The sequence below is a fragment of the Prosopis cineraria genome, unplaced genomic scaffold (assembly GCF_029017545.1).
Source record: "Prosopis cineraria cultivar Desert tree isolate PC_DT_omini unplaced genomic scaffold, ASM2901754v1 PC5, whole genome shotgun sequence".
In the NCBI taxonomy this organism is placed as follows: domain Eukaryota; kingdom Viridiplantae; phylum Streptophyta; class Magnoliopsida; order Fabales; family Fabaceae; genus Prosopis; species Prosopis cineraria.
This window is the reverse complement of record NW_026555336.1, coordinates 38,403,693-38,421,092: the sequence shown is the minus strand read 5'-3', so window position 1 is coordinate 38,421,092 and position 17,400 is coordinate 38,403,693. Positions and strand designations below refer to the sequence as shown.

General features: G+C 31.7%; 1 protein-coding gene across 1 annotated transcript; it reads left to right on the top strand.

Moving 5' to 3' along the window:
* Window positions 1-14,863: 14,863 nt before the first annotated feature.
* LOC129310719 (probable carotenoid cleavage dioxygenase 4, chloroplastic) lies at window positions 14,864-16,954 on the top strand. The gene has a single exon (XM_054952639.1). It carries the CDS (start codon window positions 14,895-14,897, stop codon window positions 16,701-16,703), a length of 1,809 nt encoding a protein of 602 aa, XP_054808614.1. The 5' UTR covers window positions 14,864-14,894; the 3' UTR covers window positions 16,704-16,954.
* Window positions 16,955-17,400: the final 446 nt, after the last annotated feature.

Genomic DNA, 17,400 nt, shown 5'->3' with positions numbered 1-17,400 from the left:
TAAAAATACCTTACATTTTTTAATATCTAACTTCTCAAAAAATATCTTACATTTTTTAATAGGGAGTATATATTATTGTAATCACAATTTTCAAATTTTATTTAACATATAGATATATAGGGATTACATTATACTAGTTAAATTGGTATGATTATTTACAGTTGAATCATCATCAATCAATTAATATATATATATATATAAAAAAATAAATTTTATTAATTATTCATTAATCTTTTTGTTTTTGTGAGTACAAGAGGTAAGCTTCTAACCACCACCTTAAATAACATCTCACTACTGACATCAATTTTAATTTGATTAGGTTATGATATATCATAACTATTGTAAATTAAATTAAGTGTTAGTGAAGGAATGAATTTGGGAATTGATAAAAGAAGGGGCTAAATTGCAAATAGAGCTCGAGAGAGGGGGCAAATTTATTTAAAACATTATTAAAAATCGAAAAAACATAACTTTATGTCTCTGCATTTTATTCGTATTTTATTATTAATCTTTATATTTTTTCTATATTTTAAATTTTTATACTTTTATTTTTTATTATTTTATGTTTTTCCATGGACCTAAAATATAGAAAAAAAAATGCAAGGATTAAAAATAAAATATAAATAAAATAAAAAAATTTAAAATTATGTTTTTCTTGAGAAATGAAAGCTAAAGACTCTATAGGGCATTGGAGGGTTGAAGTCCCATAAATTGGTTCCTACCCAAGAAATAAAGAATAATTTGGGGGAACAAAGTGAATGATGATGAGGAAATAATTTGAAAGAGGGAGGGAAGGTGTGGTGGGACCCACAGAGGAGAGAGCAAGTATTGGTGTCCTGAACTTGCAGCCGAAGGCAGTGTTGGCCTCTTGCCGGTAGCGATGCTTCCCATGTTACCTTTCCCACTACGCTTGGCCCCCACCCCGCCCCTTCATTTTTACCTTCTTACCATATTACTCAAATCTTACTGCTCTCTTTTTAAACTATTTTTTTTTACAATATTTTTTTTAAATTATCCACGTGTTTCCTCCTACCAAAGCCAATCATATTCAAAATACTGCAAAATATTAAATGTAAGAAAATTTCTAAAAAAAAAATCTAAACCTAGAATCGTTGTATCGCAAGATATTATTAATTTATTTTACTAAACTTAACCATATTAATTTTTGGATGATATTGTATTGTGACAACAGATAGTTAGAGTAAATTCTAACAAATGGATTCAAAAAACAAACCCGACACAGGAAGAGGCCATTGTTTGCACTTATATTGCATTTCCTTGTGAGTTTGATCCAATGCATTTCTAGTAGTTTTTCTAAAAATAGACTGACTTTGATTTTAGAATATAAAAATGATTGGATTAATGTGCTAGCGCTTACGAATGCTTGGTCAACATTTTTTATTAGTTAGATTAACGTGTTAGGGCTTGAGAACTACGCAAATAATTCATAAAATAAAAAAAATTAAATTAAAAGTACATATAAAGTTGTGAAATAAAAATTCATGTTTACAGAATATTTGAGTTAGTGGTAATGATATTTTTTGAGTTTGACATGCTCTATTCTAAACAGAAAATTTTGGAAATAGCATTTTCATCTTACTCCAAAAATAATAATAATCAAAGATTAAAATATGCATATCACTTAATGATGAGAAGCACCGGCCATGATCATCCATTCAACAAATGTAACTACCTCTCTGTCCGCTTTTGACTTCTCTTCTAAAGTTTCACTCTTTTAGTTTTAGTCTTTAGATCCTGCGGGGCTGGAAGAGAGTTTTAATTGATTTTTTTATATATCAAATGAATTTTGAAGGAAAAAAAATAGTAACCACGCCAGTATTAATTAATAAATAGTAATGCAAATTAAGAGCAGCGATATCTGTTCGACATATTTTTTGTATCGCAGAGTATATGCACATTTTGACGTCACTGAGTCATATTTTAAACATTCCTTATCAGTTACGAGAGATTCTCCTATTATTTGACCAACATAATCTGGTCTTGGCCTTTTCTGTGCCGTTTTTAGGGGAATAAAAACGGAACTGATTGCTAATTTTCCTTCCAGCTGGCAAAGGAAAAGTCTTCTATGATTGCATCTCAGAATTTTGTGCAAGATATCGAATTAATGTAAAAATTATGTTTTTTTTTTTTTGCATCACACAAATTATGAAACAAATTGAAATGCTGGTGACTTATGAATAGTGGTGGGAATCAATGCTCTCACGTAAGAAGTGCAATCCAATTCGATGAAATTAATAATAAAGAACAAAGTATAATAATTTTTTCAGAAACAAGAAAATCAATCAAATACCTCACAATTGTTTTGTACATGATTTTATGTTCTGAAGTTGTTCCGCGTGAAATAAAGAGCAAATAAATACAAGAAGTCATCATGAAAAATCGGAGTCGATTTTGAAAATAGCAAAATAAATAGTGATTTTTGACGCGGTGGGTTCAAAATGCCTGATCGGAGTCTATTTATCTTGAATTGAGTTTAGCGCATGTCCTAAATAAATCATTGAACTCAAGTATATTTAGATTTGAGCCAGAGGTCGATGGAGTACGTGGTTTCTGACAATGGAGTACTGGGGCCGATGGTGCAAAACAATGAAACATTCAATCTCACATCATGCACTTTTAATTTTAGCCAGAGTGTCTCCATTTCAAGTGGCTCCACCGCCAGTACTCATGTCTCAATTTTGATAGATACTGATCAGTCAAGTCATCAATTTGGTTAGTATATGAATTGCGATGATCAAATTTCAACGGAAGGGAACATATTAAATTTTAAAATTGCAATAAAAATAATTCCTTAAATTATAAAAATAAAAGCCAGAAGTAATTAGTCAGAGAAAACAAAGTAAGTTATTTAAAATAGAACCAGTAACAAGCAGGCGCATATCTAATGAGGGCAAACGCCACATTAGTTTAGAAGAGTATCGGAACTTATTGCGTTATTTTATTTCAAATTTTTTAAACTCGCGAGGATCCAAGTAAATAATTGACTAATTGTTGGTGGCGTTGCCAGCTGCTACTGGGTTAAACATATGTAGCCAGCAATATACATAATTTTACGCGCAAATATGGGACTCGTTCAGAATAGAAAGAGTCAGATATTGTTATATTAATATACCAGTAACTATAAATAGTTATTATAATTATAATTTAATCATTAAATTAATCGCCGACGTCGCCGGCTCGGGCCTGTACTGTATGTGTATGTTGAAACCGAAAACTACAAACAACAAAAAATAAAGAAACGTTCCTGCTTACCATTTGCCAATAATAATAATAAAAAGAGAATAAACTTCGTATGTATGGATTTGGCGAGAGAAGAGAAGAAGAAGTGAAGAAGCACGAGTTTACAATTAATGTGAGTCACGAGAATGCCCTCTTTGCTGAGTTTTTCATTTACGCCCCACGCTTTCATTTCTTCCCGAGCGTGAAACGCGACCCGCAACTTACAATATCTCTTCCTATTTCAGTATTAAATTAAATTATATGTGACAATTGAAAATTTCAGATATCGGGAGAAAAAAAAAAAGATCATTAACCAGAAATGAAGGTGAAGTGTGGAAGGAAAGGAAGGGTACGTGGAAGCATTTAAGAGAGGCATGAGAAAGATGAGCACCGTTCTTTATTTTCTCGTCATTTGAGTGGACCCATTTCAAATTTTCAATTTCTAATTTTATTTTTTTAAATTACCATGGCAAACTAGAGCTTTAGAGAATTAACTATAGGCCTAATTTAACAAAAATTAAGAATAGCCTTGTCTCTGGTCTTTATGAACACAATAATGTGAGATTAGGAGATGTCTTATGAGCAGGTTTATGGAGATTACAACAATTATACTGATTGACTTGCTGGTCTTACCTATGACCGTGCACATTCCCCAAAAGGTTAGCCACCCTGACTTATCCAATCCACCTCAACATATATATCATTTTTCATTTTTGTTATTTTTTGTAAATAATATTTATTTTGTTGTATTGTTTTTTTGTTAAGAGTTATCATGAACTATATTTTTAAATATTTTTTATCATTGCAATTTTTTAAATCCCTTTCAAAATTTAAAATTTATTTTTAACTTAATATTGTGAATTGATCACAATTGTTGATCATATGCAAGATATTAATGAATCAGGATTTGCATAATGGTCTTATAGTCTTTGACATTTAATTGTTGGGTCATTGCCTTTCTTTGTATTCATTTTAAAAAAAACTAGGAAAATTGACTGCATAAATCTTTTGACGTCTAACATATAACGAGTTTAATGTTCTTTATGCTTATTCTCTTATATATGTGTACATATACATACATACTTCTTTTGTGGTTGTTTGCTAGAGAGGTAAAGCGAAATTTTTGTCAGGCAAAACAAATATATAATTGTAAATATGAATTTCTGGGTTCTGTGTTCCGTTGGTTGCAAGAGAATGTTGTTAGAGTCTAGAGAGAGAAAGTGAAGAAAAATGGATAAAAAAATAGAAGCAAGTTTGGAGGTTTTAAAAAAGTGGCTGGGGGTTAACAGAAATGATGGTAATTGTGATTAGTTGAAAACTCCATTATTATAACCATCTCCACCAGCCATCCGTATCCCACTGCCTGCTTCAAGTCTTCTTCTTAACGATTAAGTTTTCAAGCCATCATCAGCATTTCGATTTCCATGTTTAGATTGAACTCTCTTAATAAACCATAAACCTGAAGCTATTTGTCCTCTTCTTAATATGATTCTGTTTCTATTCAAATTTATTGCATTACATTATATCTACTCCATTTCTTTTTTTTTTTTTTGAAAACTTGTATTAATTGTGGCAGAGCCTTACCATTCTCGTGACTTTTCCTAACTCGACTTAGACAAGTCACAGTCCAATATTATTTCTGGCTTTCTGCGTAGCGACTAAAAAACTTGGTGACATTTGTAAGCCATGCTGGGATCACAAAAGAAAACGCAAGGATGATATGTGAAAGGAGGGTTTTTGTTTTTTTTAATTTTTTAAATATCATATTTGACATTTGGGTTAGAGTGTATTTTTTTTCTTGTCTTTTTTTTAGGAGCACTATATATCAAGTATTAATAAGTGAAATATTTTTTTAAACTATTTTTCAGAAGAACAAAAATCTCATTCCATTCTGTTAACTTTACCGTTTTTTGTTGACATGACATGTCCCTTAGTATTGATTTGTCTTTGGATTCTTTTTTTAGAAATGCTAAACATTTTAAAATTTTATTAAAATAAAATTTAATAAATATTATCAAGATATTTAATATTTATTAAAAAAATGATATTTTAAAAAATTAGTATTTATTAAGTCTGTTAAATTTTCTAGGTTAATTTCTATAATTTTTTTATCAAATTAACAATTATTTAGAATCAAAGTTTCACTTTTTCTTCATTTATATTTCTATATAATGTAATATGTTTTTAATTTTAAAATTAAAAAAATGAGTTGCAACTTTAACAAAGGAATATTAACTCTATTCATTTATTTAGAGGTTTATTCCTTCATTTTTAATGCAAAGTTACAAAATATTAAAATATTAAATTTGAGTGGTGTAACATTTTGCAAGAAAATTGTTAGTTAATAAATTTTTTTACAGAAGATGACTTTAAAAATCTCAAGGACTTAATCATTGTTAATTTTTTTATATTTTATTTGAAAATATTATTGTTATTATTATTAGGGTTAAAGTGTATTTTTCATGTATTTAAAAAAAAATGCTGGACACGCTGTATTAATAAATGAGACCTTTTTTTTCCTAAATAATTTTTTAGAATAGCAAAAGTCTCCTTCCGTTAAACAAGGTGCTTAGCACTTGTTGAAAGAAAATATAGGGAGAAAAATACTTTAACTCTTTAGATTTAAACATGGACAACGCCTTCATGTTTAAAAAAAACATTTGGATATTTGACTAAGTCGTGCAGGTTGTTCTCCTAAAAAATTGTTTAAATTTGTGTGAGCTGGAATCCAAGACCCAGTACCCGTTCCACTAGGATTAAGTGATTAACATTTCATTGCCACGACAACTTCACATGGGGAAGTGTGATCCAATGTTTTGTGTTGAGCCCAATGGATAAAATGGGCTGGCCCGGAAATGTGTCTATGTATATATATATATATGTGCCACTTCTTTATACTGTTGGGCACCACAAGCCCAAACATGCTTTTCACACGCGCGCGCGCGCGCAATGATATGACTTTCACGGAACGTTTCTGTTCACTCAGCGCATGGGCTCAATGATCCGAGTGACTAAAGAGATGGAAGTGAAGTATGAATGCGAGTTAAAAATGTGTGAACGGTAGAAATAAGAAAAAAAAGCAAGTGTTGGTTGTGCTTAAAAGAGATGTGTGGTCTCAAATTAAAACTGATAGAGACATTCACCAATAAAATTCAAAGCTTATTGGTGAACTGTCTTAGGGAGGCTGAAGCTTGAAGGTGGTCCCCTTGGCCAGTTCTATATTACTAGATTCCATCTCCCCCCACAACAAGCCTTCATCTCCACTGTGTGTGTGTGTGTGTGTGTCATATGTTTGGTTGCTTCACGTTAGGTGTTTTGAAAAATAAGATTTTGGTTGGAGAGATTCGTCCACATGCTTGCCCTATCACTGTCCCAAAATTGACTCATTTTCCTTCTCAAGAGACTGAACACACACACACACACACACACACACACACATTTCTGACTTTCTGTTATATGTTGTTGATGTTGTTATTTCTGCTTGTCCTTGGAGTTCAAAATCTTGTGCTGACCTGCAATTGATATCGCGTTCAATTCCGAATATTGTCCATGCGATCTAATTAACGTACGAGCGTGTTGGTATATTGATATTCAGCTTCAAATATGATCCATGCGACGATCCACATCGTGTTTTGGGCGTTCAAATAGATTGAAGAATAAAAATTTATTTAAGGTAAATTAAATTTGTGAATTAATTGGGAAAAATCAAAAGAGAGAGAAATGCTGAGATGGAACACAATAGCTTGTGGGCATGGAGGCAGGCTAGCACCTAAATATGATGGACCATCCTCATATCCTTTCAAATCATAGTTTTATTAAAAAAAATGTACCTGAAACGTCGGTAATATACACGTCATAATTAATTACAAACTTAAAACTATATGATTTTCTATCCAATCACTCTTATTTAACAGTATAGAATTAAACATGAGATCCAGGAAATGTGTAGTCTCTTGAAAATTTATTAAGAATAATATTGAAAACTAATGTGATTTTATGATAAAATTAATGGATTAACCTAAATTAAACTCTATTGGTGCATATGCAGTTAGCTAAATCAAGCGTATATTTTGGGATTTCAGGGAGCAATTTTTTTGTCAAGAAAAGAGGACGTTTTAAACAAATTATTGATATTAAATAAGTGTGCAAGTGATGTGAAATTTTCACTGGATGAGAAATGGGCACATTAAATGCTGAAGAATTGACGTGGGAAAATCAGCAGGGTTGGATGTGAAACAGTGGTGCCTTCAACCACAGAATTTGCATATGGAAGGGACGCATTATCCATCCAAAGTCCTTTCAAAATATCTGCGCAATAGAAAGGTCCACAAGGGCCGAGGACCCACGTCTGTCTGGCCCTGAGGGTTGGATTCGATTGGAACATCAATGACCTGGCAGGACCACGTAACCTGTACTTAGAGCACTAAATATCAATCCGATTATATTGATTGGTCTCAATAACTTGTTACAAGGATGGTTTGCTTTAAGTTAGGGGGAAAAAATGACATAGATAAAAGTAGATCTTTTTGGATTGGATCAAATAACTCATGAATTAACTGGACTAATGTTAATAGTTTAGAGATGGTCTATTTAACTTATATCATTTATTTATAAAAATAAAATCAAAAACTAAAAAGGAGGGAGTTTTAGTACCACAATTCTACAAGACAAGCATATCTGAAATGAATCATCTCATATTTTAGTATACGAATTTTTTGTTTGCACAGAATATCATATTAAAACTTATCATATTAAAATCATGCAAAAATTAGATGAATGAGTTGTTGGACGATGCATTAACTCATCAATCTATTTAAAAATGTAAATTTTCAATGATATTTATTTTTTTATTAATTTTAGAAGTTTTATTTCCTAACATTTACTCCTCTTTATTTTTCTATTTATCCAAAGAGTACGGGAAATTATCCTCACAAAAAAAAAAAAAGACAGAGCAGTGGAAATTTCAATGAAAGGCGAGCATACGTATATAAGATATTCGTGTCCTTTTAGATCAAATTGGTAATATCATTATTTTAAAAGCTGAACTAGGCAGTGAACTGGAAAGGACAGCATTTTATAATTCTCATGGTATGACCAGTTAACATGTGGTCGACCCTGTTATATAATAATTAGATAAAAATAACATTATATACATAAAAACATATAAATATGAAGTTGTTAAAAAAATGTACTGAAATAATTATCACCTGCCTTGTGAATTATTCTAATACATGCTAGTTAAGGTTTTACAATTTTTTTGTTTAGGTTGAGCTTGCCTAAAATTGCCATTTAGTTTTGAAACTTGGATTTTTTTTTTTAAAAAAAAAAAGCAACAGAGGAGTTGGATTCTCAATTCTTTACGCAGCTCAGCTCATACAAACAGTTTTTAAAGAATCGAGACGTTATGCTATCTGATTACGATGGTTTTTTTTACCAATACCAATCATGCAAATAATAAAAAAAATTATCAAAATATTGCATTGTGAAAAATATTTATTTAAATACTACATTAAAAATAGTTCATATTAACAACAAGTTTGGGGTTATGAAGAAATTGTTTAAGCCAAGAATGATTTTTAATCAAAAATTATTTTTTAATAAATGAAAAGTGAAATCATTCGCTGGGTGAATAATTTTAATTTTTTTGTATTGATGTAACATTTCATTCACTGTTAACTGTGAGAATATCTACTTTCTCTCCTTGTTTTGCTTTTCTTACATGATTCTGAGATAGATGGCCACTCATTATTAATAGTGCTCCTTTAGCATTCAAAAGTTTTGATAAAACATTTGAGTACATGTAATGGTATTGAAACATACCGAACAATGAATCCAATGTATTAGTAGTGATATGGGTATGCAGAAAGTTTTTTACCTTCTTCCACTAATACCATTGAGTGGGAGTGGGTGAGTTAAAAAATGATGATGATGAGGATAATATGTAATGAGGCTCAAATTGAATAGGATTGAAAGAGTTGAAGGGAGGTGATGATAATGATAGTTATCATGTAATGAGATTGACTAAAATTTTGAGGCTCTTGTTTCCCTACACTTTTATTTCAATTAATTGGTGGTTGACTGGATAAATAGCTACTACATCATTTGCTCAATCTATCTCGAGAAATTTGTAGTTGAGGTAACTCAACTCTTGGTAGAGCATGTTAGGGGTTCTTGTTAAATTGTTGTTATCTCATTACAAGTAGATATTGCATTGATCATGAGCAACCTTGTCTTAATAATCAATGTATAAGAAGCATTTTGAATGAGAATTAATCATTAACCAATATAGATTCTTTGTTATGTCAACCTAAAATAAACAATAAGACATTATTACAATATAACAATTTTTAATAAAAAAAAAGATGGTGCTAGTAGAAAAAAGTGTGAAAAACTTATCACATACCTAGTATTACTATTAATACGTTGGATCCATTATTGGGTATGTAATACACCAAATTTTTTTTAAATATTAACTCAACTATAGTTGGGTTACAGCCACCCAACATATTTTTATATCAATAATTTCAATATAAAAAATTTTATATTGGCTTCAACTCACACAATATAACATTTCAGATAAATGTTTACCTCCCACATGCCATTAGGCTAATCACATTTGTCCATCCTTATACTCCCAACAAGTAAACTAAATCACATTTCTCCATCCTTATTCTCTCAATAAGTAAAATAATAATTTAGTCAATTTTCAACACAAGTCAGTTAGTTGGCCTCATAATCATGCCATTTTAACCAATCCAAAGTAAATCAAATATTAAAATTACAGTCATCCAAGTATACCAAAAATAGAAATAGTTTGAAAGGCATGATGAAATTTATATATTCATATAATTGTCAATAACAAAAAGTCCTTAATATTGGCAAATAAACACATTATAAATCATAAATCAAATACTCAAAAGAGACAGTGGATCTAGCCATTAAGCCTCTGGGCTTCTCCAGGTGTCACTCGTGGCTCTTCTCCTGAAAATTATTAATCACATAATGAGACTCAAAAGTTCCAGTAACCAAAGCCAATTTAATCCAAATATAAGTAGGGCAAAGCTCTAATAATCGGGTGGGTAACTAAAAAATATATATCTGATTTGGTTTGATTTTTAAAATATGGGTAATAATTTAATTTCTTAAATTCATTCCTAATCTCGTTGTACAGGCTTCCAATCATAACAACATTTGTTCATCATCGGATTTGGCCTGCATTGGTGCGCCAAACAAAATCCACATTTGATTCTAAATTGTCCGGCACTTGGATTCTGTCATTTATGTGTCCAGTTGCTCATCATTGACGTTGGATTTCCACAGGTCAAATTAAAATTTTGATAAAAATATATATTGGCTCCATAAAATATACCAAACTATAGCACTCAATATATGCATGTGTTGAAGTATTAGCCTAGTGACGTCAAAATGCTTTCAAACGTGTGAGATTATGGGCTGAATTGAAAATCTAGTAAGATTGAAACAATAGAAAGAGGCGTGTGGCCTTCCTCAAATGCAGGGTGCGTGAGATATCTGTTTATATACTCCTCGGATTTTGTTTATAGGCAAAGAATATTTATTTTGATGCTGATTATATGATATCTTTATGATTCTTGTCTATTTTTTTGCTATTAAATGCTATGAAAATTATTAAATGGAGAGTAATTTATTGCTCCATCCATTCTAAATTATAGGACATTTTTTTAAAAAAAAAATTCACCCCAAAATATAAAACATTTAAATGGATTAGGTTTCATCAAAAGTATCAATATTAATATTATCTTCTCTCTCTATAATTAATTTTTATCACTTTCTTTTTAATATATTAAATTATGGATATTTTGAGAAGTTTATATTTTTATTTTAAAAAAATAAGGTTATTAATGTATTTAATAAGGTTTATGAATATGTAAAATTTTATTTAAAAGTATTTTATAATTTAAAATAAAGAAGTATTAAAATATGTAAACTTAATAATATCAAAGTTGAAAACTTAGCTGATTGAATTTGTGGACATTTTTAATATTTTTTTAATACAGTGAAACATGCCGAGAGCTTGAAAGTGACGTACGGAAGGAGCATATAAAAACGGTAGATGCATAGGGAAATCACTGAGGCATAATCAACCAACGTGTTAAAATGTTAGGGGTAAAAATGGTGATTCCAAGTCTTTGATTTCATATTCTATTTCTTTCAAGGAAACCACACAATAGCTGCCACATGCACAAACTGATTCCCCCCCAGAGAACAAAAGAATTATTCCGTGCGTGATTTACACGCTTCTGAGCCCCTCCCATTTCCCCTTTCTTATTATTATTTTTGGAAACATTTCCCCTTTTTTTTATTATCTTCCTATTCTGTTAAAAATAATCATGTTCAAAATACTGTCAAATATTACATATAAACACATGTTTTTATTAAAAATTCAAACCTTAGTTTATGAGAGACTAGCATTTTTTTTATTAAATTGAACTTTTATTGGCGCAACATCTCCCTTTTATTCTCATTGCATACAGTTTTGTGTGAAACCATGTGGAGACTTGTGGCATAAATTGTCATTGCTTGAAAGAAAAACTCACCCAGCAACAAGTGATAGTTTAAACGTTAAGATTTTTAATATCGTCCACTTGAATGTGGAAACTTTTTGTATTATGATATCAGCTAATTGATTGTTTTTTCATGGATTTTTATTCGTGACCACATATATTTGAAAAAAAATCATTAGGCAAGGATTGTCCTGGTGTTGGATTTTTTTAATATAAAAAAGTGTAAGTTTTATCACAAAGCGAACTCATGGTGCGATTCAATTTTTAAATTTATCTCAAAATATGTGGAATACAAGCCATGAAAATTTCTAATAGTCAATATCATTATCATTTCACTGTTTAATTCACTGATGAGAATCTTATTTGATTGTTATAATTTGGTTTAACTGAAATTTACATCCGATAAAAAATATAAGACACTTTTAGTTAGATTATAATATCAGAAACCAGAATTTAAGATGATGAAAATAGAAAGTAAAGCCCTTATATATTCAATAAACTGAGTTTGAGTACAACATAAAGAACGCTCTAATTAAGGAGAGTACAACACGTGCACATCTGATTAGTAACTAATTGCACAACTGATTAATCAAAACAGCTAACTAATTTGGCATGTCATAACTGAATATTCTAATAGATTACACCTTCCAGGAAGTTACTTCATTTGGATCATAATATAGGACACTGATAAGTGATTAATGGTTTTAGAAAATGTTAGTTAAAATCTTGATTTCTTTTAAAACTATATTTTTTCAATCATATTCTGATTAAAAATATTATATAAGTATTTTGATAATAATAATTAAAACTTCAATACATATCAGTTTTTCAAAGAGAGTAAATAAATAAGGGAAGGGTCTAGTTAGAAAAATAATTATACAAGCTACTTAATGCTTTATTTTTGGAACAAGTAAAACCTTAAAAAGATATTTTATATTGTGATCTAAATACGAAGGTAATGGTTATTTATCTTTAAATTAATATCATATTTCCAAGTCAGCTAATATTTAATAGGATATCTCATTTAAACATAGAAGATAAAGTGGCTCATATATGAAGAGTATTTTTGGGAAAAAAATCTCTGACTAATTTTAAGACATAAAATTTAAAAAATACCTTTTTTTTTATGTAAGGAGTATATTAAAATTTCATGATTCCACCGCTGCACCGTGGTTCCAGCAATCCCACGGGTGCTCAACATAACTTGCGGAGAGAGCATGGATAGATACCTTTTTTGTCCCCAAGGGATCAGAAGCAAGAAAACAATGTAAAGATCTATATTAGGTCCTGTCTGGTTAATTATTAGTAACGACCAGAATAGAATGGAATCAAAAAAATTAAAAAAAAATAAAATATATTTTTCCTATAAACGTGATAAAACTTATTATTATAATATAAATATAGAAATCATCAAACATTTTAAAAATCTCATAAATGATTATTCATAATTGCATAAATTAAATTATTTTTTTAATTAATGCAGTTCATGTATCCCTTCCAATTCACTTTATTTTTATCTTTATTTTTAATCTATTTTGTTATTTTTTTTTCCAACAACCAAATTGGAATTTAGCTCTTGTTGTATGTTCACTCACACTAGATTGATCCATTTACGTGGTTTCACCTTATGGCATTTAGTGAGATGATGCCAGCGTTTGGTTAATAGAAAAGGAGGTAATAGAAATGAATGGAATTATGGAGAATAAAAAGAAAGAAATGATTATAACTATGAATTTGTCTGGTAGAATATTTAAATAGGTGAGAATGAAGTTTATTTATATTATTTGTTTAAATATAAACTAACATAAAAAATCATAACTATATTATTTCTTGCATTAATGCATTTGCCTTCCTTCCCTTTAGTTCGAAAGTTTTTCAGGAACTTTTAGCTTAAATTCACATCCACACGCATAATGTTATTAAAAAAATTAAATTATTTTAAATTTTAAATTTACTTTATGAGAGAAAAACATTAAGAAGGATATATAAAATATCATACACAGGGAATCAAATTTAAAATTTGATTAAATTCAAAAACTTCTTTTAAAGAAAAAATATTGAATACAATGAAAACTAAAAATGTTAATAAATTTATTTTTTAAAGAAAAATCAACTTAAAAAATTAGAAAATTGACTATTGGCAAAAATGAAAAAATTATTGAAAGAAATAGGCTAGACATGAAAAGTTAATGAGAACATTTTGATAAAAAATATATTGAATTTAAGATGAATGACATGATTTCTTTCATTTTTCAAAAGTTTGCCCATTTTTAAAAATATAATAATCCATATTCTTAAGAAGAATCATTCTATATTTCTTATAAACAACCAAGCATAGGTAAAGTTAAAATGGTGATATAATTACTATTTCATAGGCCAAAATTTTTGTACCCAAATGTGACCTTAGAATTACCACCACCACCAAAAATAATAATGATAATAATTATATAAATTAAAGCTACATTACTTATCATCCGATTCCATCTACAAGTGTTTGCTGCTCGGGACAATGATAAGATTGGTTTAGGTTAAAAAAAATTTGCCTTAGTTTTTTGTATAAATTTTTTTTTTTTCAAAACGGTTGGCAACCATAACATTATCTTTATTTTAAATTATATATCTATCAAAACAAAAATTTATTTAAAAAAAATAAAAATATATTAAATGTGGACGGAAAGTAGATTTCATTTCCTTAGCCTGGAATTGGAACATTGTTTCTTATACAAATAAAAAAATGAATGATTTTTTATATCATTATTTTTTATTTATTTATTTTATTATAAAATATTTATTTAATTTTTTGTATTTTTTATTTTCATTAATATTAAAATTAATTTATATTTAATTTTATTTAAATATTATATTTTTATTAGATAGATTATGAATACTGTTATGCACTGATGGATCTACAATTTTCTATGCTGTTATTCATGTTTTTTTATTGTGAAATGCATGAAATTAATAGGTGTCATTGTGTCAAAAGGTCAAAACCGTCCGTCGAGTCTACCTGGCTTCTCGCCCTTCCGCTCATCACTCATAAGTACCCTACTGCTGCTTCAGCTCTTCCCTCAATATTCAGATCCGCCAAAGCTTTTCTTCTCTTCCTCAGCCATGGTCCCCAAACCCTTCATTGTATCTTCTCCCTCATACCTATCCTCTCCCTCTCCTTACGTCCCTCGTCGTCTCTCCGTTTCCTCCGTCAGAATCGAAGACAAACCCCAGACCCAATCCGTCGAAATCACCCCACCATCGCCTCCACCGACCCCACCCGCCATAACTCCTCCTCCGCCACCACCCTCCACCACCTCTACCCAGAAGACCGTATCAGAACCAGAAGCTTTCAGAAGGGTGGTAAAGAGAAGACCGGCAGAACAATCCTTCCCTGCCTTGATTTTCAATTCCTTTGACACCATCATCAACAATTTCATAGACCCACCGATCAAACCTTCCGTCGATCCTAAATATGTTCTTTCCAGCAACTTCGCTCCCGTCGACGAACTTCCTCCGATTGAATGTGACATCATTGAAGGCTCGCTCCCTCCTTGTCTGGACGGTGCCTACATTCGAAACGGTCCTAACCCACAATTCCTCCCTCGTGGACCTTACCATCTCTTCGACGGCGATGGCATGCTTCACTCCATTCTCATCTCTCAAGGCAAAGCCACTCTGTGTAGTAGATATGTTAAAACCTATAAATACAACGTCGAGAACCAAGCTGGGTATCCTCTGTTTCCCAACGTGTTCTCTGGCTTCAATGGCCTCGTTGCTTCTGCGGCCCGTGGGTCCCTCACCGCAGCTCGAGTCTTGACTGGTCAGTACAATCCTGTTAATGGAATTGGCCTCGCCAACACCAGCTTGGCTCTGTTTGGGAATCGTCTCTTTGCTTTGGGAGAGTCTGATCTTCCTTATGAAGTCAAAGTGACACCGAATGGAGATGTAGAGACTCTTGGTCGTCATGATTTCGATGGCAAGCTTTTCATGAGTATGACTGCACATCCCAAAGTAGACCCAGACACCGGTGAGGCCTTCGCTTTCCGTTACGGCCCTGTTCCTCCGTTCCTCACCTATTTCCGCTTCGATTCCGACGGTGTCAAGCAGCCTGATGTGCTCATTTTCTCCATGATCCGCCCCGCTTTCTTGCATGACTTCGCCATCACCAAGAAATACGCCATCTTCGTGGATATACAGTTAGGAATGAACCCTCTTGACATGCTTGCCGGGGGCTCTCCGGTGGGCTCAGACTCGTCGAAGGTTTCGAGAATCGGAGTGCTTCCCCGGTACGCCAAAGACGAGTCTCAGATAAAATGGTTCAATGTTCCTGGGTTCAATGTCATTCACGCCATTAACGCTTGGGACGATGAAGATGGAAACGGTATAGTTCTGATAGCACCGAATATTCTATCCGTCGAACACACGCTGGAGAGATTGGAGCTGATTCACGCCTTGGTAGAGAAAGTGAGGATCGATCTTAGAACAGGGATTGTGACGAGACAACCAATTTCAGCAAGAAATCTGGACTTCGGAGTGATTAATCAAGCTTATTTGGGAAAGAAGAACAAGTTCGTGTACGCGGCGATTGGGGATCCGATGCCGAAAATCTCAGGGGTGGTGAAGCTGGACGTGTCGAGAGGAGACGAAAGACGTGACTGCACGGTGGGGTGCAAAATGTTCGGAGAAGGGTGCTACGGCGGAGAGCCATTCTTCGTGGCTAGAGATCCAGAGGACGCAGAAGCAGAGGAAGACGATGGGTATGTGGTGACATACGTGCACGATGAGAAGAAGGGAGAGTCGAAGTTCTTGGTGATGGATGCCAAGTCGCCGGAGCTTGATGTGGTGGCGGCGGTGACGCTGCCCCAGCGAGTTCCTTACGGATTTCATGGGCTTTTCGTGAGGGAAAGTGATCTGAGGATGCTTTGGTGATGAACTGAGGATGATCATTCATGTTCATGGGACCCAGCCACTGTCACTGTGGAAAAATACTGTTCAGACATATACATCACAGGTTATGCCGTTATGGATAAAGTTTGGTGTTATTTCTTTCTTTTTAATGCTTTTTTCTTTTGGCTCTTTATTAAAATTTGTACCAGTCACAGGAACTCCATAATGTATACTTACATTAGTATGTTGTACATAATTTTAAGCCTTAAAATTTAATAACGAATATTGCAAAATTTGTGGATTCACTAAATTTTTAGCTCATGCAATTGCTTTGCCGCTACGTAACTCAAAAGTTCAAGAAGTACATGCAGAAAATAATATACTTCGCGGAATAATTTAGTTTAGGAGATTTATATGTACATGCTTAAAAATCTATAGCATAACGCTACTCTAGACGGATGATTTTTTTTGTTCAATATCAAAGGTTAAGGAGATTATTTGAATATGATTTAAAAGTCAAGAGTGTGTTGGATAAATTAGACTTCTATATCTAAAGTAAATAATTGATTGTAATTACTTACATTTTCTTAACTTCAAACATCGAAATTTATATGGTGCAGCATATTAGCGTTAGGCACACAGAACACACAAACACACACAAATGTGAGCTATCCGAATTCAGATTTGGTGAGTATTCTTTTTGTTTAGCGAGTGTTTCACATGACACTATAGAATGTCA

What these genes read in the sequence shown, in the direction of transcription:
- LOC129310719 (XM_054952639.1), top strand. Translation starts at nt 14,895, where the DNA reads ATGGTCCCCAAACCCTTCATTGTATCTTCTCCCTCATACCTATCCTCT.